Here is a 21,892-nt window from a genome sequence, read left to right on the forward strand (position 1 = left end):
GACCTAAAAATGCAAGTTGGGGGATTTTAGTACTTTGATTTTAGAGTTGCTAGAAGAGGCACAGAAGGTTCGTTTCGTGAGTGTTGAGGGGAAAGGAGAAACGACCTCCTCTCACCCTGTTAAAAAGAGATGTTTTAATCTCTAATAAATTTATTTCTTTGAACTATGGAGTCTCAGAAGAGGAAGTCGTCCTGAAGAAGAGAATCTTCCAGGTTTTAGCTCTTTCTTTTTCCGGATGGTCTGTTCTATTTTCGGAGAGCTTTAATTACTAGAAGAATCTTTTTGCCCTGAGCCAGAATCTGTCTCCCCTAACTTCACAAAGCTGGCCCCACTTTTGAGCTCTGGAGATCTGCAGATCTGCCCAGTTCCTTCCAGGCCTTCTTCAGCCAGACAGGCCAGCGCCAGGGCAGGGCCGCAGCACCTTCGCTCGTCCTCCCCGTCTGCCGCGCAGCACGCAGTTCCGAGCTCGCTCTTCCCCGGGCCTCGGAAGGCGCCACTTTCGTCGGGCGCGAATCAACGCGGCTGGCCAGCCCTCAGGTGGTGCGGGTCTCTCCTGACAACCGGGGGGATGCCGGGGTTACTGGTGAGTGCATTTCATCAGGGGGCAAATGTGCTCCAGTCCTAGAAGCACAGGGTGCAGCCCCGGCTTGTTCCTGAGAACCCGGGCAACGACCTCGTGGCCCCGGCTCGTCGGTGCGCGCCCGCGGACGCAGAGGAGGAAACGCCCGAGGGAACTCACTCAAGCCAAGTCCGGTGCTAAGACGGCCGGCACCCGGGGCTGTCCACGCCGAGACCCCGCGCCGGCCCCTCCTCGGCCGCGCAGCCCCCGCGGGAGGGAGGCGGGCGGATGACGAGGGTGTGGGGGCGTGAGTCTGAGGGCGGCGGGCTCCGGCGTCTCAAGCGCGGCCGCCGGCTCGGCAGGCTCCGTCGCTGACCGGCCGGGCGCTGCAAGCGGAGCGTCGAGGTCGCCGCCGCGGGAGTATGGCGCGTGCGGGGGTAAGTGGCGCGGACGGCCGTCACAGGCACTCGCAGCCCAGGGCGCAGCAGCCCGGCAGGCACACGCACACGCGCACCCCGCAGCCGTCTCCCCCGCGGCCCCCGGCTCGGGGCGGCGGCGGCGGCGGCGGCCCCGGGCGCGCGGGCCGGCGCAGGGCAGGGTCCCGGGGCCCCCGAGGGCGGCGGGCGGGCGGGGGCGGCGCTCGGGGGCCCGTTTGGTCAGCACCCATCCTCCGGGCCCGCCTCACGGTCCGCTGCGCGACGGGGGGCGCCCACCGGCTCCCAGACCGCGGCGGGCCGGGCGCGGGCGGGCGCGGGCTCCTCCGCCGCAGGCGGACGCTGAGTGCGGCCTGTCTTGCAGGTCTGGATGCTGGTGGTCGGCGTCCTGCTGGCGTTGGGGCCTGGCCGGGCCGCAGGTGCCCTGAGGGCGAACAGACGCCCGGCGCGGCCACGGGGCTGCGCCGACCGGCCCGAGGAGCTCCTGGAGCAGCTGTACGGGCGGCTGGCGGCGGGCGTGCTCGGCGCCTTCCACCACACGCTGCAGCTGGGGCCGCGCGAGCAAGCGCGTAACGCGAGCTGCCCGGCAGGGGGCAGGCCGGGCGACCGGCGCTTCCGGCCGCCCACCAACCTGCGCAGCGTGTCGCCGTGGGCCTACAGGTGAGCCGCGGGGCCGCGGTGGGGCGGCCAGGGCGGGGCTGGGCGAGGCAGGTGGGATGCGGAGGGTGGGGCCTGCGAAAGTGAGGTGGGTGGTGAGGAGGGCGGGGCCGGGCGGGGCAGGCTGGGCGCCAGTGGCCAGGGCAGGTGCGGCGGGGCAGGGCGGGGCGGTCGGGAGTGGCTAGGTGGGTCGCGAAGAGGGACGGGGATGGGCAGATGTAGCGAGACAGGGCAGGTAGGGAGGCGGGCGGACCAAGTGCAGAGACTGGGCTGGGAATAAATAATTCCCGCAAAGGTCTCATCATCTCTCGCTAGAGGGAAACCTGCATCCCGTTATTTACCCTTTCACTGTTGAATACGGAGCAGATGTTTCTTGAGTACCTATTTGCCAGGTATATAGTTCAGTAGATTCCGCAAGGGACCAACCCGAGTGATCCGTCATTAGAATTTTGTACAGGAGACCGGTGAAGTTCTAGTGTGGCAGTCTGCAGACATTTTCTGAGTGCCTGTGGCGGTGGTCCAGACACTGTTGAGCATTAAACCTTAAGAAGCCCTTCATCTGAGCTTATAGTCTAAGGGAGAAGTGGAGATAATTGGGAAAGAAACAAGGCAGAACACTATTTGACAGGAAAGCTTAAGAGTGTGATAGTGTGAAGTGGTGAGGGGGATCAAAATGGCATTTGAAATGTGTTTTGGAGAATGGGCATAACTCGGAGATTGGCCTGGTAAAGAGGTCATCCCAGAAGAAAGGAATAACATACAAAGTAGTGAGGCTGGGGTGTTCTAGGGCTTGTGTAGGGTATAGTGTGGCGGGGATGTCCCCAGCACACATTTATGACTGTTCCCTTCCCTGCTGTTAACTGTTGAGTACCACCGTCCTCAAGGGCTCAAAGTTCGCTGTACAAGGAGGGAGCCCTCACATTGCCACAGACCTGAAAAAGCCCTCAGTGAAAAAGCAAGGACAAGTGTGGTTCACAGGGAGTGCTTATGACAAGAGGGAAGAGATGGAAGAATGGCAAGCGCATGTGTGTTTCTGTGTGGCTGGGAGTGGCAAGAGAGGAGGCTGCAGAGGGAAGCAGAAACTAGATTTGGCCTTAAAAGCAATGCTGTGGTGGGGGGAAGGGATGGGGTGGCTGGGTGATGGACATCGGGGAGGGTACGTGGTATGGTGAGTGCTGTGAATTGTGTAAGACCGATGAATCACAGACATGTACCCCTGAAACAAATAATACATTATGTGTTAATTTAAAAAAAATTAAAAAGCAATGTTACAAGTTTGATATGTATCCTGTAGGATGTTTTTTGATGAAGGAAGTCATGTGACCACTTTGTGTTTTGGTAAGGCACCCCTGATGAGGGATGGATCTGAAGGGAGACACGGGACGCAGTGCAGTACTTCCGGCAAAAGGTAGTTAGGGTCTGGACTCAGGCAGTGCGGCAGTGGAAAAAGTGAGACTAGGGTCAGCTTGAAAGGTATTACTTAAAGAAGTTAAAGTGACAAGATTTGGTGCATGATGATTGTATGTGGGAGTGAGGGAGAGGGAGAGTGTAAAATATGTAATGGCTTGAGGCTTTAAGTGTCTTTAAGCCTTTAAGTGCATATCTGCTATTAAGATATGCAGAATGTAATGATTTTGTCTGAAACCAATCCAGGCTTCTCCAAGCATCCACCTGCTAGTCAGGGGCCTTCCCTCCTCCTGGCCGCTCTGCTGAGGATCAGGTTCGCTTGGGGCTGAGCTCCCTCCCACCATGGAAGTCAGGCCCAGAACTCCCTCCTGCCCTAATTGACTCTTCATTCGTCTGATGCCCTCAGGACACACATATTGAACCATTCCTTTTGATGCCTTCATTCTCTTGCTTTTCCTCTTTCTTCCCATCATATCCACAGTCCAAAGGATGGGCTTTTATATTATCCTTTTTCCTCCAACCTCATATTACACCCTTGATATGCTAAATAGTATTAAAGAAGCTTGGAAGATCTCCCAAAACAAGAGCTTGTCTTCTCCAGGCAGAAGTTGCAAAGTGAGAATTTTTAATGAATTCTAAGCTCTCCTGGCAAATAGATGTCTCCCAGGCTAGGCTGTGGTCTGAAAGGCAGAAGAGTAACACAGAGCAGTGATCTTTCAAGACCTCCTTGGGCATCTCTTGTGTTTCTGGCTTGCGTTGTTGATGGTATTTAAGCAAAACAGAGAAAATGAATGAGGAGAGTTTTTTGGGTGAAAGTAAATTCAGTAGTAGACCTGTTGAGTTTAGTTTTACATGCCTAAGAGGAACACAGGTATGAATATCCAACTTGACTTGGAAATGTGGTCTCAGAAGAAAGATTGGGACTGAAGTACAGATCAGGAGGTGTCAGCCCTAGAATTCTGCATAGTAAGTTAAGTTGAGTTGCCTTTACTACCTTACCTGTGTCTCCTGGGAAAGTTCTAAGAGCAGCAGGGAGGAGGGAGTGGCTAAGGTAGGTCATGGAAAAGAACAACACACAGCATAGAGCAGTCCGGGTCTAAGCTGCCCAGGTTGTGCTGTATGGAGCCTGGGAGCAGGAGCTATATCTGTATCAGGTGGCTGATGGTGGTATCATCTGCATTAGTTTTCTTATTATTTAGAAATACCGATGACATTACTCCCCTGTGAGCAAATGGAGGCTTACACTCTCTGAATGAAGGACAGTCTTTTAGGGATGGGAACTGGGCCAGGACTCCAAACTGCTGGGTACTAAAGCAAGCCCTGCCTTCTCCCACCAGGAGATGGCCTCTCTTCTCTCCTGACCTCTGATCACTTCTCAATGCTCCTGAGTCACTGGAAGACTGGAAAAAAAAAATTTTCTCATAGAAGCTCAAAACCTCTTCTAAAGCAGAGGACAGGACTGGTTTCTTAGTGGTGTCACTGTGGGACCTGTGTAGCCTGGAGGGAAGAGTACGCTCGCCTCTGCAACTCTAAGTATAGAATTAGAAGTAGTATGTTAAGTCTAAAACGAGTCAGAGAGAACACCAAAGGAAGAAGGATGGGGAAACAGACTGCCAGTAAGAAATACAGGAAGGCACGGAAAGGATGACTTAGGTGGATAAGATAGGATTTAAAATAGAAATTTGGATTATAAGGTGACGTCATACTTTTAAGGGGGAGATGGATCATTCGAAATGGTGTTGGGACAACTGAGTAACCAACTGGAAAAACATGATTGTATCTCACTTCTATATACAAATAAATAACAAATGACTGAAAGATTTAAATGTAAAAATAAAACCACAAACCCATAAAAAACACAATCAATTATATTTACAGTCTTGGAGTGGAGAGGCCAATTTAGTAGCTTACAGACCCCCCCCAAAGCCATAAAAGACAAGACTGATACATTCACCTACACAGTTCTATATGCCATTTCTTCTTGGCAAAATAAACAATAAAATAAAATTAGAAGGGCACCTGGTTGGCTCAGTGGGTTAAAGCCTCTGCCTTCAGCTCAGGTCATGATCCCAGGGTCCTAGCATCGAGTCCCGCATCAGGCTCTCTGCTCAGCCGGGAGCCTGCTTCCCTCTCTCTCTCTGCCTGCCTCTCTGTCTACTTGTGATCTCTGTCTGTCAAATAAATAAATAAAAATCTTAAAAACAAAGAAGCAAAACAAAACAAAACAAAATTAAATTAGAAAAATACAAGGACAAACTAGGAGAAAATACTTGCAACCCATGTCACAAAGGGCTTCCTAAAGAGCTCTACAAACCAATAAGAAAAAGATGTAATAGTGGCACCTGGGTGGCTCAATGAGTTAAACTTCTGCTTTTGGCTCAGGTCATGATCTCAGGGTCTCAGGGATCGAGCCCACATCAGGCTCTCTGCTCAGCAGGGAGCCTCCTTCCCCCTCTCTCTCTGCCTGCCTCTCTGCCTACTTGTGATCTCTGTCTGTCAAATAAATAAATAAAATCTTTTAAAAAAAAAAGAAAGAAAAAGATGTAATATAGGGTGGAACAAAGATCATGGGTAGTTCCTGGTAAAGGAGTCAGTTATGTGAAACTCAGGCAACCTAAAGTGAAATGCATATTAAAACAGGGCTGAGAAACCTGGCTCTGTTGGCAAAGGGGTGAGGAAAAAGGCAGTCTCATTACAGCAGGGGGTATGAAACCACACAACCAGGTATTAGCCATTCACATTTTAAATATACTTGCTCTTTGACCCAGCAGCTCTAGGTACCGGTTTACTCCTCCAGCCATACCTGTCTGTGTAGCAAATGATGTATGTACAATCGTGTCCGTGGTGGTAATAGGGCATTGGAAACTATCCCAACACCCACCAATAGGCAACTAGGTCAATAAAATGTCATAAAACAGCCAGAAAGAGATATGGGGCAGCTGTAAACCTGCCTAATGAGACTAGTCCATCACCAACATAGAGGGCAACACGGCAAGTTGCAGTACAGTGTCATTTGTTAGAGAGAAGCTATGTAATAGCTTTATTTGCATGTTAAAGAGAAGCTATTATATAACACATACATATGTTATTTTTAAATATACACACACACGTACACACACACACACACCACCCCCACACACTTAGGGGCAGCTTTAGAACATGGTTATCATGGTGCCTGTCAGGAAGGGACCTGGAAGGCTGGGGATAGAGGAGGAAGTAGACTTCCTTTTCACTCCTTCATATGTTTTGAATTTTCTACCATGTGCATGTATTACTGATTTTAAAAACATCTTCCTTTTTAAATTGAGAGCAGAAAGGGAAATTCACCAACCATGAGGAAAAAGCAGAGAGTGAAGAAACAAAACTTAACAGCCTTGATTTTCCCTGAGCATTGGTCTGAAGAGAATTGTTTGTTCTGGCTGACAGGAGAGACACTGTACTTTTTGGGGCCGCTTGTGCCCCCACAGCTAAGCTGCTATGGGTGGGGAACTTGGCCTGGAGACATGAAGGTATTGGGCCAAGAGTTTAGGCATTAAATGGTAGAGCCCAGGACCTCATCCTGGATCTTTAATTCCATCTGGCCCATGCTCCTGACCAATGTGCTAGTAGAAAAGCAGCATTCAACTTCCAGAATATAAAAATATTTTCTCATTTACTTTGTGGCATCATGTTTGTTTCTCTTTAGCTTTAGAAACAAAATGCCAAGAATAAAATCAATGTAATTGCGCATTAACTTTTTTAAGCCAAACTGACATAGTAAGAAATACATTGTAAGAACACTGAGGTTCATTAAGGTTTAAAGGTACACATCACTCATTGATGTTGAAACCCCAAAGATAAACACCTACCAATACTCTGATTTTTAAATTGTTTATATTTCTCAATTTGGGGTCATGGTCTAAAGATAACTTTTCTCTAGGTTATGATTAATGCACAACAATTTAATTTTAGGTTTTGCTACTTTTCCATATACTCTTTCCTCCTGTGAATTTAAGAGACTATACCTAAATTTATTTTGCAATAAACAACTCCATGGGTAGCAAACACAGCAAGGGAAATAAATGGAAAGAAGAAGTAATAGAACAGAGAAGAAGAGAGAAGAAAGAGGAAAGGGCATGGGGAGGGTGAGGGACTTAAAAATAAAGGCAACTGCCAGCAGGGAGTTGGAAGAGGCGGTGAGACCACCCACAGCTGGGCAAATCCTCCCAGGGCAGAGGAGCCTTGGGGGAGGAGGAGCTGTCTCAGCAGGGGGACAGGCTGGAGGAGAGTCCAGTAGTACAATCACCAGATCGGATAGGCTGATTTTTTTCCCATGCAGAACCCAAATTGGCACCACTCCCTATTACCAGAACTTTCAACAGGTGACTTTTTTGGGGAAGACAGGCACAGCAACAGCAATGGCTTCCAGCTCATGTGTGAGTCAGGCAAGGTCACCACTGTCCCCTGGGCCAGACCAGTGATGCCCATTTATAGGGATGAACTTCGTGTTCTTCATGATAAATCTATCATCGGATATTTAGCAACACTGCACTTTAGAAAGGTTTTTGTCAGGAAAGGTTGAAATAAAAAGGGTATTTGTGCTTCACCCTCTTCTAACCTTTCAGTTCAGCTAACCCAAACATCCTATTTCCCCTGGGACTGTCCATCACCTATTCCCTTTCACCACTGCAGAAACAGCTGCGTCCACTCCCCACATACTGCCCGAGCCAGGGCAGTGCTCAGAACACAGACCTGCCGCTTTCCTCGCACATTCTCAGGGCAACGATCACATCACTTTTCCCTCATCATGTCATTTGTAAAATTGTGAAGGGAATATAACATTAACCAGAGATAGTGAGAGGAGTTAGTATAATGTTGACGTTCTCTCTGCTGCACTGAGCCCCCTTTTAAAATATTTTCTTTTAAATGCCCCCTTTCCCCTGACGCACTTGCATGTTTGTGTCCCAGCATTAAGCACAGTGGTTGCCTTACTCCAAAGTCTTGTAGGACTGCACCCGTTCCAATCCTTCTCCCAGGGAGGGGGCCTCAATGGGGTCGCTGCATCCACTGTGACCGACAGGGGGCAGCACCGCGGCAACCCGCCTTCTCCCCGGCCGCCGTGGCGGACCTGCCTGGCTTCCTCCTGGGGAGGCCGGGCCCTGTGATCTTTGGAATGGAGAAGCGTCCTTTCCTGTTTATAATTCTCCTTAGCAAGTGCACTTTTTCCTCAGTCCCTGATTCAAATCTACAGCTTTTGCAAACGGCTTAAGAACAAACTAGGAATGTGCATACCTTCAAGGAATATCTGTATATGGTGTAGCAGCGCAGGTGCTGTGCCCTTTCTGTGCCCGCTCACTGTGGTACCTCTCTGTTCAAGAAAGGAAGGGCTGGGGAAAGGGACAGGGGAGGGCGGACAGAGCAGAAGTAGTGTCCGCTTGCCCGCTGGGGAAGTCTCCAGTTACAGCTTGCAGGGAGGGTGAGGGCACTGCTCACCAAACCCATTGTCCTAGAAAAGGAGACACTCATGGTTCAAGGCAGCTTGTTTATGAAATGTTGATACACCCCACCCCAAAATACTTTTTTAAGATTTTATTTATTATTAGAGGGAGAGCACGGGGGCAGCGGTGGGGGGGGGTTGGAATGCAGTGGGAAAGGGAGAAGTAGACTCCCCACTGAGCAGGGAGCCTGACTGTGGGGAGGGTGGGGGAGGCGGTGCTAGATCCCAGGACCTTGGGATCATGACCAGAGCCAAAGGCAGCCCTTTAACCACTTAACCAGCAGAGCACCGCCCCTCCCCTTACCCCAACCCTGGAAAACTTTTTATAGATAAGTGACGTTTAATTGGCCGAAGTACTGCGTGGATTTTTTTCTCTGAGCTACTCAATATAATGGGCTCTACTGCACCTATCATTGTTTCACAGAGTAAAAATAAGAGCATTGTCATGGGATTAAAGTCTCTCTTTCTGAAAACAGATATGTTCATTTTGCTTTGATAGTTATTTTCTTCAACTGCCTGGGTTTTACTTTAGCATTGTTAGAGCAACCAGGGATGATGATAATATTTCATCCATCGTCACCTCTTCCAAATGTCCTCACCTGAATAGAATGTTTGTACTCTTGATACCAACAGAAGAATTGGGCCAAGTCCTGGAAGGAACACACATACCACGAAGTGAAATTCCTTATGGTGCCTGTCTTCCAGAAATGGCACATGAAGATTTTGAAGGATGGTAATGAGTACATTGCTCACTAAAGTAATGAGGTCAAAGAGAAAATAATCTGCTAAGGACTCTTCCAGAATTAAATAGCCTAGGCTAATGTTTTGGTATGAATTATTCCTCCTGAACACTGTAAGGCAACAGCTGGTTCATTTCAGATCAAGGTGGGCTCCACCCTTAATGCACGGAGGTGCTTCACCCACCTGCCCCAAGGACGGACACATCAAAGATGGCTTTGAACCCAAATTCTGCAGCTTCCCCTGGAAAGATAGTTAAGCCACCCCGTGGGCATGAGCTATGTTTTTCCTTTGAAGAGATATTTCCCAGCTGCAATGAATGTGTGGCATTTGCCATGACAAAAGAATAAAACCCTTTGAGAAATTCTGGCCCTCATTCTAATTTCTCATTCTCTCTTTCCCTCTGGGAAAGCTTTTTTTCCAAATTATCTTCCAAATTCTTTTCCAAGCCATGAGTCTCTCTCATCTTCCCTGATCTTCCAGAAAACAGATTTTACATGGCATCAGTGGATTTCCTGCTTGTAGATTTAGCACTTACGAAGCATCTGGCTACCAGCTGAATACCCCAACCATGGCGTGGCTTTGTGGGTGGGGCAGCGGATGGGACGAAGCCAGGTGAGCTGAAAGACTTTGGACAAGCCCCTCGCCTTATCAGTGCCTCAGTTTCCTTCTCAGGAAAGGGAAAGGACGGACAAGCTGTGAGTCCTTCCAGGTTCCCAGTAGTCCAGAGCCAGCCTGGTTGGCAGGAGAGCCTGGTCAGTTCTGGAGCCTGCCTCACTGGCTCAGCTTCAGGACTGACCTTGATGCCAAGTTCAGGATCACACCAAAGTCAACTTCAGTCCCCACAGGGGGGTAGGGCTGACCCCTAGCTCTCCTTGGCCAGTGAAGAGGGCCAGGTGAAATCCACTGGGGCTCTGACTCCAGGGCATCGGTGCCAGCTCAGACTTTGCTCTCCCAGGCTGATTTTTCCATGTCCTCTTTCAGGAGAAATGCACAACTGCTGTTTTCTTGCAGGGGCCAGAAGAACTTTTTTCAGAGCTCCTTGGCAGCATGTATTGAAGATCTTGGCTCTCTCAGGCCTTAGGGAATAGAGAGAGGGTGGAACTGTTGGAGCTGCTGGCCGCAGCTTTACAGCAGAGGGAAACTGTGGTCCTTATGACCCTGGCTACTCCCTGGCCTGCAAACAGAGCCCTCTCATAGCAGCTCTGAGCCTCGTCATGCACCATTCTTTCCCCCATACTCTCATAACCACCTAGCTTCAGGGCTGGTTCCAAAGGGAAAAAGAAATTGGAAGGTTACACAAACCCCCATCTCAGTGACTCATTATCTCTCATATCTACCAGGGTCGCATGTTGGAATAATCTGGAGAGCTTTAAAAAAATCCCAATACCTTGGCCCCATGCCAGAACCATGAATTCTGAATCTCTGGGGTGGGGGGAATAGTGATCACTAGTTTTGAAAGCTCCTTTGTGGGCCTCCAGTGAAGCACAGTTGAGATCCGCACACCATCCTCTCTACAATGCCAGTTGCTTGTTTGGTTAACACTGACCTTCTGCTTTAGTTAGATTTCTCAGTGTAGGGAGTGCTACACTGGTAGGATCATGAAAATTGGGTGTATTGGGGAAAATGCAATCATCTAATTACTTGCTATCAACTGCAGTCAATATATATGTGGCTACCTTTTGAAGAAACTGCTGGCTGTGCTGTGGAACAGGCTCCTGCTGACCGTCAGTGACTCCCCACTTCAAGGGAGCAAGACAAGTCACATGCACAGCTGGCTGGTATGCAGAAATCCTGACTCAGGGGGTCAAGGGTGCGAATCTGTGCTTTTAACTCCCACTGTGGTTCTTATGCACGTGGTCAGAAAACCACAGTTTGGAAATCTTTTTTATGCCTTTTGTTATTGCCCACCTGCCGGGCAAAAAGACAAATATTCTGCAGAGGAATCTTAGGTCTTGGGAAGGGAAATTGGTTCTCCTCAGTTTCCCCAGAGGGCTGCCCTGTATTACCATGGTTTCAGAAGATCTTAATCTCTGGTAAAGTGAGTCCCCCTCTTTCCTTTGCAAAATTATCTTGTGTATTCTTGGACTTTTTCTCTTTCTATGAATTTTAGGATCAGCTTGCCAAGTTCTACAAAAACTCTACTTTGTTTAGAACTGTACTTTATAGATTAATTTAGGGAATCTCAGAAACTCAGTAGATGACAGCTGTCCTTTGTAAGCAAAAAACATGGATTAAAAAATACCACATTGGGACGCCTGGGTGGCTCAGTGGGTTAAGCCGCTGCCTTCGGCTCAGGTCATGATCTCAAGGTCCTGGGATCGAGTCCCGCATCGGGCTCTCTGCTCAGCAGGGAGCTTGTTCCCTCTCTCTCTCTCTGCCTGCCTCTCTGTCTACTTGTGATTTCTCTCTGTCAAATAAATAAATAAAATCTTAAAAAAAAACAAAAACACATTAACAGTCCTGCCATCAGGAAGCTGGAGGAAGTAGCCTAGTCATCAGCTCCATCCTCTCTGCAGCAAAGAACCAGGCAGAGGCAATGATATTGGTAACTAAATAGGACTGAAATTTTAGGCTTATGACTCCATCCTGCCCCCCCCCCCTTTTTTTCATCCTGCCCTTTTTAAAAAAGTAATTGACAATGAGTTGAACACATTGACCTTAAGATCTGGCAAGACAATTATGAGACAATTTTGTTTCCACTTAGACCATTTCAGTCCTTGTGGGTCTCCAGTCTGAACCAGAGAAGGTATTTTCCCCAACTTTGTTCCATTAGTTTGGGATCTTGGAATGGCTGTGAAACAATCATACTTAGCCTCTGCTGTCTTGAGATCAAAATAATTGTATGTTTTGCAAAGTGGGAAGGTGAGCCATGCTGGTGAGTTTGTGCCAGTAAATACCAAGCTATACTTGGGCATGGGATGGAGAGCACGTCGGGTGGCTGCGGTTCTGTCTGTCGGAATGTACGCATTGTTCTCCAGGTGGCAGTCTTTGGGGAACCGCTTCGAATTGTTTCCTACCGAGTTCAGGGTCCCAGGGGCAGTGCTCTTTTCTGTCTCTGCTGTCACTCACATTCCTCTCCAAGCTCAGTTTCCATCACCTCTAATCATCTCTGGAGGACTTGTCCTTTGTTCTTGGATTAAGCTGGGCCAGCTGTCACTCACTCAAGCCAGGCTTCACACGTGGCCCCAGGGACACTTTTGGATCCCATCAGAGGGGAAAACCTGATTTGTTTCAAGTATGTTCCGGTGCCAAGCTTCCACAGTGTAGCATGCAGAAAATGTAAAGACAAAAGAATTATTGCTCACAAGGAGGCAAGACAGCCATGCAGGAGACTTACTCAATTGCATTTCCATGTTTGGTAAGAGAAAAGGATCTGTGTTGGAGTTTCTTGATGTCTTGTTTTCATGGTAGCTTTCTTTAACTAGAAAACACTCCAGGCTGATAATTTCCTCAGACTCTTAAGCCAGGAGGTTGGGGTGACAGGCTTTAACTTTGTGTCTCCAAAGCTTCTAGACCTTTCTTCCTGATCTCTTCCCCACCTCCCCCCAACTAGTGTCCTTCAGAATGTCCGTCTTTGTGCTTTCTCTCTTCCATGGTACCTGCTGGGATCGATACCCACCATACTGGGTATCAGGATGTGATTTGCATTGTATCTGCACCCCTCCCCTTGGTAGCACATTTCTATTTTAAGAGAAACCTCTTGATCATAAGCCACAATTTGAAACCCACCAATGCATATACCTTGTTATTATGTTCCATGTACCGGGCAGAAGTAGGGGTAGGCAGATGTCTCTTTGTCATAATGCCTTAGCCCAGAAGTGTCACTGTGCCAGTGGAAGTTTCAGTCCTGGGGGGCCGACTGGTAGGGGTGGAGCAGATATTTTTAGTCAGATGATGAGCCTTCTGATGATCACAGCATCTAAGTGACTGTTCATTCTGCCTATCATTAACAGATGGTATGAGGATTGTTACACAGATTGTTACCTGCATACAGGAGTGCGTAGATAAAGATAAATCCCAACTACTTGTAATTGAAAGGGATCTTGGATGCCCCCAGGTCACACTAGCATTGGAGGAAACTGAGTGTGAAGAGGCTGTGCCTGACCTTCCTGCCCCAACCCTGATTTTGGCCTGTAGTTGGGTCTACGCCACTATCAAAAAGGTCTTTCTAAACGTCCACTGATCGGGCTTCTACATGCTTACCATCCTCACATGGCTTCCCGTGATCTGGAAGATAAAATCCAGACTTTTTGCGCTGGTCTTCAAAGATCCTGTCCACTTCTTACACGTCTTACTAAATCTCCGCCCCCCGTACGCATGAGCTTGCACTCATGTCATTCCAGCTATGGTGACCTGCTGGAAGTTTCCTACCCATGTGGTTGCTGCGTTCCTGCCTGAGTGTAGGTTGCTCAGCACTCCTTTTCTAAACCTGCCTCAGACTTTCCTGGGGCCGTAGCCTCCAGGCACCCACGTGTTCGCAGTGGTCTGTGTGTACTTTGCGTTGCTTTGTCCTGATGGGCTGGCATGAATGTTCATGGAGGGGCCATACCCTTGCCCAGTGGCCATCGTGAGAGCTTGAAAATCTGCAAAAGTAATGATCACGACTAACTTTCCAGTTGGCCAATTCCCAGGGCACTTTCTAACTTCGCAAGCATTTAGCACTGTTTGTGTATGTATGTCTGTGTACACTCTTGTATCTGGTGTGCATCTCTAAAAGATAAGGACTCTGTTAAATAAAACCACACAATACCATTAACAAACCTGGAAGTTCATACTTCCCAAATATCTTCAAATATTCAGTCAGGTTCATAGTTCCCTAATTACCTTATTAGTGGTTTTTTTAGAACCTTAAAATTTTTTCTCTTTTTTTTCTATTATATAATTTAAGTCTACATTTTGAAATAGTTTCAAACTAACAAAAACCTTTGTGAAATTAATACAAAGAATTCCTGTGTACCCTTTACCCAGATTCCCTAAACGGCAGCATCAAAACTCAGTAGAATTATCAAGATCAGAAAATGCTTGATAACAATCCTAGAATCCAGAGTCCTTACTCAGAGCCAGTCCACTAATGCCCCTTGTCTGCCCCAGCACTTCACCCTGGCTCACACGCAGCCTCTGGTGGTTAGGCCCATTAGCGGCCTTCAGTCTGCGGCAGTTTTTCGTTCTTTGTCTTTTGAGACTGTGACACTTTTAAAGAGTACCTTCAGTTGTTTTTTGGAAAGGTCCTTAGTTTGGGTTTAATTTTTTTTTAAAGATATTTATTTATTTGACAGAGATCACAAGTAGGCAGAGAGGCAGGCAGAGAGAGAGGAAGGGAAGCAGGCCTCTGGCTGAGCAGAGAGCCCAATGCAGGGCTCGATTCCAGGACCCCGGGATCATGACCTGAGCCGAAGGCAGAGTCTTTAACCACAGAGCCACCCAGGTGCCCCTGATTTTTTTTTTTTTTTTTAAGCAATCATAAGTTTTCATCCAAATGGAGACACTTACAAGTAAAAAGTTGCTCAATTCACAACTGCACAGAGACAGTGGATGTAAAGCAGGTTAGCAGTGCCCCATGTCCCCTGTATTTATGTCACTCTCCTCAGTGCTCTTTGGGGTTCCCTTCCTCCCTTTCTCCCTTGGAATAAACATGTGCTGAATTTCCAGCATTCTGTATACTGTTGGTCATATCCTCATAGTGCCATTTAACATGTTCCTCCATCCCTCTAGTTCCAGTAAACTGTCCCCCTCAGTTCCAGTTTTTGGCCAGCCCCTCTTTAGCGACCACCCTCCTTGGCTCAGGGACTGCCATTCCTGATTCTGTCAATCTCCACAGTAAGACATATTCTCCCTTAAAAATTGGTTTTCCCAGAAGCCTGGGTGGCTCATTTGGTTATGCATCTGACTTTTTATTTCAGCTCTGGTCATGATCTTGGGGTTGTGGGATGGAGCCCCACATCGGACTCCACACTCTGTGGGGAGTCTGCTTAAGATTCTCCCTCTACCCCTCTCCTGCTGCCCCTCCCCTTGCTTTTCCCTGTCTTTCATTTTGTGTCTCTCCATATACTTCCCTGAATTATCCTATTTAACTACCATCTATATGCTAATAATTTTTCTTTTTTAAAGATTTTATTTATTTATTTGAGAGAGAGGAGGTGAGAGAGAGCATGAGTGAGGAGAAGGTCAGAGGGAGAAGCAGACTCCCCGTGGAGCTGGGAGCCCAATGCGGGACTCGATCCCGGGACTCCAGGATCATGACCTGAGCCAAAAGCAGTCGTCCAACCAACTGAGCCACCCAGGGCGTCCCTATATGCTAATAACTTAAAAGTCTCCACCTTTGGGGCACCTGGGTGGCTCAGTCATTAAGCATCTGCCTTTGGCTCTGGTCATGATTCCAGGGTCCTGGGATCAAGCCCTGTATCAGGCTTCCGGCTCTACGGGAAGCCTGCTTCTTCCTCTCCCACTCCCCCTGCTCATGCTCCCTCTCTCATTGTATCTTCTCTCTGTCAAATAAATAAATAATCTTGAAAAAAAAAAAATCTCTACCTTCAGCCAGTACCTCTCTCTTGGGCTCCAGACCATATTCTACTGTGTAGGCTGGAAGATCTATCTAAAATTCCATCTGATTGGGTCATTTCCCTTTTTAACATCCTCCCCTTTGCCTTCACGGTCCAATCCAAATTCCTCACTATGAATTTGAGGCCCCTAAATGACCCAGCCTCCACAGATTACCCCTGCATCACTCATACTTCCCTTCCCGTTCCACAGTTCCCTAATGCTGACCTGATCCCTGGGCTCTAGGCTCTGCCCTCTGTCCTAACTGCCCTTTCTCCCGTCCTCATCTGGATGAATCCACCCAGGAACCACCTTTGCTAGGAAGCCTTCCCAGCTGCCACAGCTGGATGAACTCTCTAAGTGTTTATCCCCAGAAATGGTGAGTCCTTGGTTAGTAGATCTGTGTTTCATCTCTATCCTCATTGGCTAAAACATCACACTCACACTCAGATGTTGCTGAATAAATATTGAAGGTGACCAGAAATAGTATAAATTCCTTTTTCATCAAACTTTAAGTTAGGGCCTTATATGGACCTAAGGGTATGAAGGACAGGGAGCTATGCAGTCCAGACTCACCATCAGCAGCTCACCATCTACCAAACTCTTTCTCTCATGTTAGGGGACAAGGATGAGTAAGAGTACAGCCCTGAATCTTCCCTCCCAGGGGAAAACATTAACAAAGTGTAGCTTTGTTTCACAGGCACCAAGTGTTGTGAGGACCTGGGGGAGAAAGAGAATGAATTTGGCTAAGGAAATTTGAAAACTCGTAATGATTTGAATTGGACCTTAAAATATGGCAAGATTTAATATTGGTTTTGGGGGGAGGGCATCTTGAGTAAAAGTTGAGCTGTAGCACATGCAAGGGGGTATTCCTCTTTGGGATGACTGTAGGCTAGGATGTGTGAAGGAGGAGACCTTGAGGCAATGTTGGAAAGGAATGGAGTAGGGACCATGCTGCAGAGGCCTCTGAAGGCAAAGCAAAGAGTTTGGATTTGTCCTGACTTGTCCTCCCAGTGCTCTGTCTCTGCATACCTCAGATGAGGGGTAAGAACAAGGCTTTACAGAGGAGGTTGAAAAAGTTGGAACGGTAAGGGTGGTCAACTTTATCAGTCCTTGCAAGGATAGAGCTCATTTGTTCCAAAAGCTCCTCATAGCAGATCTGAGGAAAAAGTGGTAATGAGAAGCTTAAAAAATATTTTTTCAACCACTATTTTTGTGTTTCTGTTGGAGGGAAAGATGAATAGACAAAATCAGTATAAATTTCAATGTTTTTGCTTCAGAGATGACTTACATTGTGTAGACAGTTCCCACCCCTCCCTCTCCCTGTTTGCACATAACAGATTTCATAGCCTTCACCCTTGACTCTGCCTTTGCCTTATAACAGCGAGAAGGGAGGTGAAGATATCTGTGCCTCAGCGTTCAACCACCAGTAGGGATGGCCAGGCCTGAGGCCTCCTAGGTCCCCCTCCCCCTGTTGCTACTCCCATTTTTCTGGTCACCCCAACAGGAAGCTGTGGAATCACTGCAGACTTTTCCTCTGACCTTATCCCCCACATTCAGACAGTGGCCAAGTACTGCAGATGTCCCTCTTGGCTTTAGAATGCTCAAGTGGCAGGCTGGGCTGGGTCCTCTAGTTTAACTGTTGGCTCCTGGCCTCACTGGCCTTTCTGCATGCAGCAGGTGTTACCCAGCTCCCTCACCGCTGTGCCTGGGTGGGCCTCCCAGCTCCGGGTTCTGGGGGGCATGGTCCCTGGCATGTAGTTGGCAGTGAGTAAATTTGGTGCTGTGTGAAGATAACAATTTCTAGACTCTTTCCCACCCAATCATGCTTCAGTCTACTAATGTCTAAAGATGTTGGATCCAAACAGAAAAAGAAACCCATGTACTTTCCTTACATATCTGGAACCATCCACCCTCATCCTGCCATTGAGAGTTAACACTTCCTCTTGACATGAGCTCTCAATAGAGAAGTCTCTTGGCCAATCAGTGTAACAACCCTGTCCCTCCCATGCTTGAAGTCCATTCAGGCTTCTGCCTCCTACTCCTGAGATGCCCCCAGTTGGCCCCAGTAAGCACCGCTGGTCTGTCCACCTTTCAGCTCCTCTCTGCAAGAAATCCTCAGCTCTGTTGTTGGACACCCCACTGCTCGCTGACCTGTCCCTTACCTTTCCAAAGCCTCCTACCCCCCATTGCCCCATTAACTGGATGGTCTGAACATGCTTCTTAACTGGAAATTTCTTTTTTTTTTTTAAAGATTTTTTTATTATTTATTTGACAGAGAGAGATCACAAATAGGCAGAGAGGCAGGCAGAGAGAGAGAGAGGAGGAAGCAGGCTCCCTGCTGAGCAGAGAGCCCAATGCGGGACTTGATCCCAGGACCCCGAGATCATGACCTGAGCCGAAGGCAGCGGCCTAACCCACTGAGCCACCCAGGCGTCCCTTAACTGGAAATTTCTTAACTTTGTGAATGAATTTTAGTCATTAGCAGGGGAACATATAAGAAAACCAGTCAAGAGGGGTTTTCTGCGGAAGGATATAAAACTTGTGCAAACCGTAGAGGGTGAAGGCCAGCCTGGGCCACTGTCCCTCTCCATGGAGCCACACTCTTCTGTCCAGAAACCTGGATGAGAAACCATATACATCCCAAGTTCTTGGCTGTAAAGACCTCTAGGAACACCTTATTTTTAAAAATTTATTTCATAAGCTCTCATTGGCACAGCAATTTTGGGGCCTTCTTGGGCTTGGCACATTGTGGGTCTACAAGTGTGTGTGTGTTGCTTGAGAGGCCAGAAGTCCTGACTTCTGGCTCTGAGAGTTTAGGGTCCCTAAGACTCAGTTCCAGAAGCAAGAGAAACATTCGTAAGAGGATTGCACATGTTTTAAGTGGGAGAGATTCGTGGAAATGAGAATTCCCATTGCCATGGGAAATGGCAGTCCCATGAGGAATGGGGATCATCCTTCCCTGTGCAAGGGGACATTACAGAAGAGCCCTGGGTCTCCATTAGTGACCAAACACAGCTTTGACCTCTTGGCTCATTGCAGGGGATGGTGGCAGAGGGCAGAATCCTGCCAGAATGTGCTTTTTTTTTTCCCCTCCCAGGGAACCATCCGGCCCAGTGAAGCCCTAGATTCCCCTGGCATTGTGGCAGTGGGCTGTTTTGTAGGTGTTGACATAGGTTCTTGGCATCTGACCAGAAAATAGAGAGCCTTAGAGGAGGGTGGAAGTGATTACATTTAAACCAGCATTAGTTTCTCAAATGTCCCAGGCTGGCCAGCGTGCCCTCTCCAGCATGGCTTTGGCCCCTTCACAGAGGAGGGCACACAGACCCTGACAGACACAGGGCCCGCCTTGTGACCTTCTGGACAGGTGTCTTGCAGCTGCCTTTGCTGATAGCTGTGTCAGAGGCCATGTGGCTGGTGCCTGCACCGTCTGGCACCTGGGCCAGCTAGCTTCTTGCAGAGGTGGCACCTCCCTGGGGAAGGGTGTGGGTGGTACCCTGGGGCTACAGAGCCTAGTGTCTGAAGGGGGGCAGATCTGAGGCCTTAGGGACCAGGGCTCTGGGGCTGAGGACTGTTGTTTCCTCGGGAAGCAGGGAGGGCGTCTCACATTCTGGTGGCCCTGTGGCCGCCTATCAGTGTGCACGTGGCTCGCTTCCCGGCTGCTCCAGATTACAGCCGCCTCTGCCAGGCTCTAACTCCAGGCTCTGAGCCTGCTTCATTGTACATCTCTTCACTTTGCCAATGAATTTCGGTCATTAACGTGAAGAGATACATTTTACTTTTCTGTGTATATTAGCACAGACTCTGAAAGCATTTTTAGGGAATGTACTAACAGTTATAAACTGTCTTCACCATTTAACATAAAGCAGTCACATGGTGCGTCTAAGATTGGGATCTTGCGTGGACGCTAACTGCGGGATGAACTGTCCAGCCCCACCTTTCTTCCTGCTCCATTAATCAATGGTCTCAACACCTTCTGAACCCAGAAGTGGAAGTCCTTGTTGGCTGCCCTCTCTCAGCACGCAGTGTGTTCCTCTTGCCGCAAAGCGTGGACTAAAGCTGTGCTCTCTTCCCCGCAGAATTTCCTACGACCCTGCCAGGTACCCGAAGTACCTGCCCGAGGCCTACTGCCTGTGCAGGGGCTGCCTGACCGGGCTGTTCGGCGAGGAGGACCTGCGTTTCCGGAGCGCCCCGGTGTACGTGCCTACTGTCATCCTGCGGCGGACCTCGGCGTGCGCAGGCGGCCGCTCCGTGTACGCCGAGGAATACGTCACCGTGCCGGTGGGCTGCACGTGCGTCCCCGAGCAGGACAAGGAAGCGGACAGCATCAACTCCAGCATGGACAAGCAGGGCGCCAAGCTCCTGCTCAGCCCCAGCGACAAGCCAGGCCGGCCCTGAGGCGCTGCTGCCCCTCTCTTGGAGCGCGGGCTGCTTCAGCCGCCTCCCCCGAGCGGACTCGAGGACGGAGAGGAGTCCATGAAACACAGCCGAACTGCAGAGGTCTTCCGACCTGACTGCTTGACGGCTTGCTCTCACTCAGCATCACCTGGTTTTCTTCTAGGCAAAGGCATGGGGCTGGTGAAGGCTGCCGGCAAGTTACCGGGTACACGGCCGCAGGTAGGGAGCGTAGCACCAGGGCCTTCCGCATGTAGCCGGAGCCTGGTGTGTGGCGAAGTGGCTTCGGGGCCCTCCCTCCGTAGTCCTCTCTCCGTAGTCCTCCCTCCGTGGTCCTCAGTGCTCAGACCCTTCCCCCTGCCCCGCTACAGTGCCATGCTTTTAGGACGCTCTCAGAAGAGGTGCCAGCCTCTACAGATAGATGGGTAGATGGGTGCTTCTAAAAGAAATCTTTTTTTTTTTTTTTAAGTAGAATATATACCTACTTTTTTTTTGTTCAATGTTTTCAATGACGCAGAAACTATTTTTATATTAGGAATTTTGCGTATATTAAAATTTTTTTTACTTGACATATAAGTATTTTATAACCATTCTGTTCTCCCTTTCCTCCTCTGGCAAGGTTTTTTAGAAGCACAACTGGAATCCTCAGATAAACTTTTTAGTGGGTACTGGGGCCTGAGTCCCTGAATTCAGCCTGTCACCAGTTGCTGACCGTAACAAAACTGGGCTGAATGTGACCTTCAGTAAAGATCTTCACAGGCTGCTACATGAGTAAAATGGAACTGCAGGAGGCTTAGCTCACCCCAGACTGGCCAGGGATTCCAGAAACCTCAAATGTGGTTTGTTCATGACTCTATAAAGGGCCACAGATGTATATAATTAAACTTTTTTTTCACTTTTGAAAGTAAGTGGGACCAAATAAGATGTGGTGGATAAGGCTAGAGGTGGAATGTGCTATCTCTGCCAATTCTCAGTAGAGTCCAAGTTTCAGCTTAGTTTTAAGGGCTTCAAGAACTAGCCACATGAGAAGCCAGCCAGCTTATGATGTCCAGAAATCAGTATCAGGGGCCTCTTTATTTACATCCTGCAATGCGAGCTAAAACCATACTCCCTTCTGTAGGCTGAAAGTTTGTCCATGAACACAATTATTTGTAAAAGTGAGAAGTTCTTTTTAAACCATTCAAGCAATTGTAGGTGAAGGGCACGTTGGCGGTGTGCATTTCTCTCTGGACTCGGCTTTGATGGACTTGACTTATTTTTAGAGGAAACTATCTTAGTTTTCACTTTATCTTAATTTTATGGTTGAAGTTTAAATTAAGATCTGATTTGGTCTTTGAAAGATCAACTACTCCTGTAAGTCAGTGTCTCTTCCCCAACCCCAACCAAGCCAAGAAGTGTCCCTTTTTTATATGTTTCGGTTTTTTTTTTTTTTTAAGATTTTTTTTTTTTTAATTGAGGGGGGCCTGTTTGACTCAGTCATTAAGTGTCTGCCTTTGGCTCAGGTCATGATCCCAGGGTCCTGGGATCAAACCCCGCATCAGTCTCCCTGCTCAATGGAGAGCCTGCTTCTCTTTCTCTCTCTGCTGCTCCCCCTGCTTATGGTCTCTCTTAATCTGCCTCTTATTGGCAAATAAATCTTTAAAAAAAAAGATTTTTAAAAATTTGTCACCATGTGCATAAGCAGGG

General features: G+C 48.4%; 1 protein-coding gene across 1 annotated transcript; it reads left to right on the forward strand.

Moving 5' to 3' along the window:
- The first annotated feature begins 981 nt into the window (after positions 1-981).
- On the forward strand, positions 982-21,664 carry IL17D (interleukin 17D). The gene is made up of 3 exons (XM_044249398.1): positions 982-996; positions 1,358-1,653; positions 19,891-21,664. The coding sequence occupies exons 1-3, from the start codon at positions 982-984 to the stop codon at positions 20,207-20,209; spliced, it is 630 nt and encodes a 209-aa protein (XP_044105333.1). The 3' UTR covers positions 20,210-21,664.
- Positions 21,665-21,892: the final 228 nt, after the last annotated feature.

Source organism: Neovison vison, chromosome 5, assembly GCF_020171115.1.
Source record: "Neovison vison isolate M4711 chromosome 5, ASM_NN_V1, whole genome shotgun sequence".
NCBI classification, from domain to species: domain Eukaryota; kingdom Metazoa; phylum Chordata; class Mammalia; order Carnivora; family Mustelidae; genus Neogale; species Neogale vison.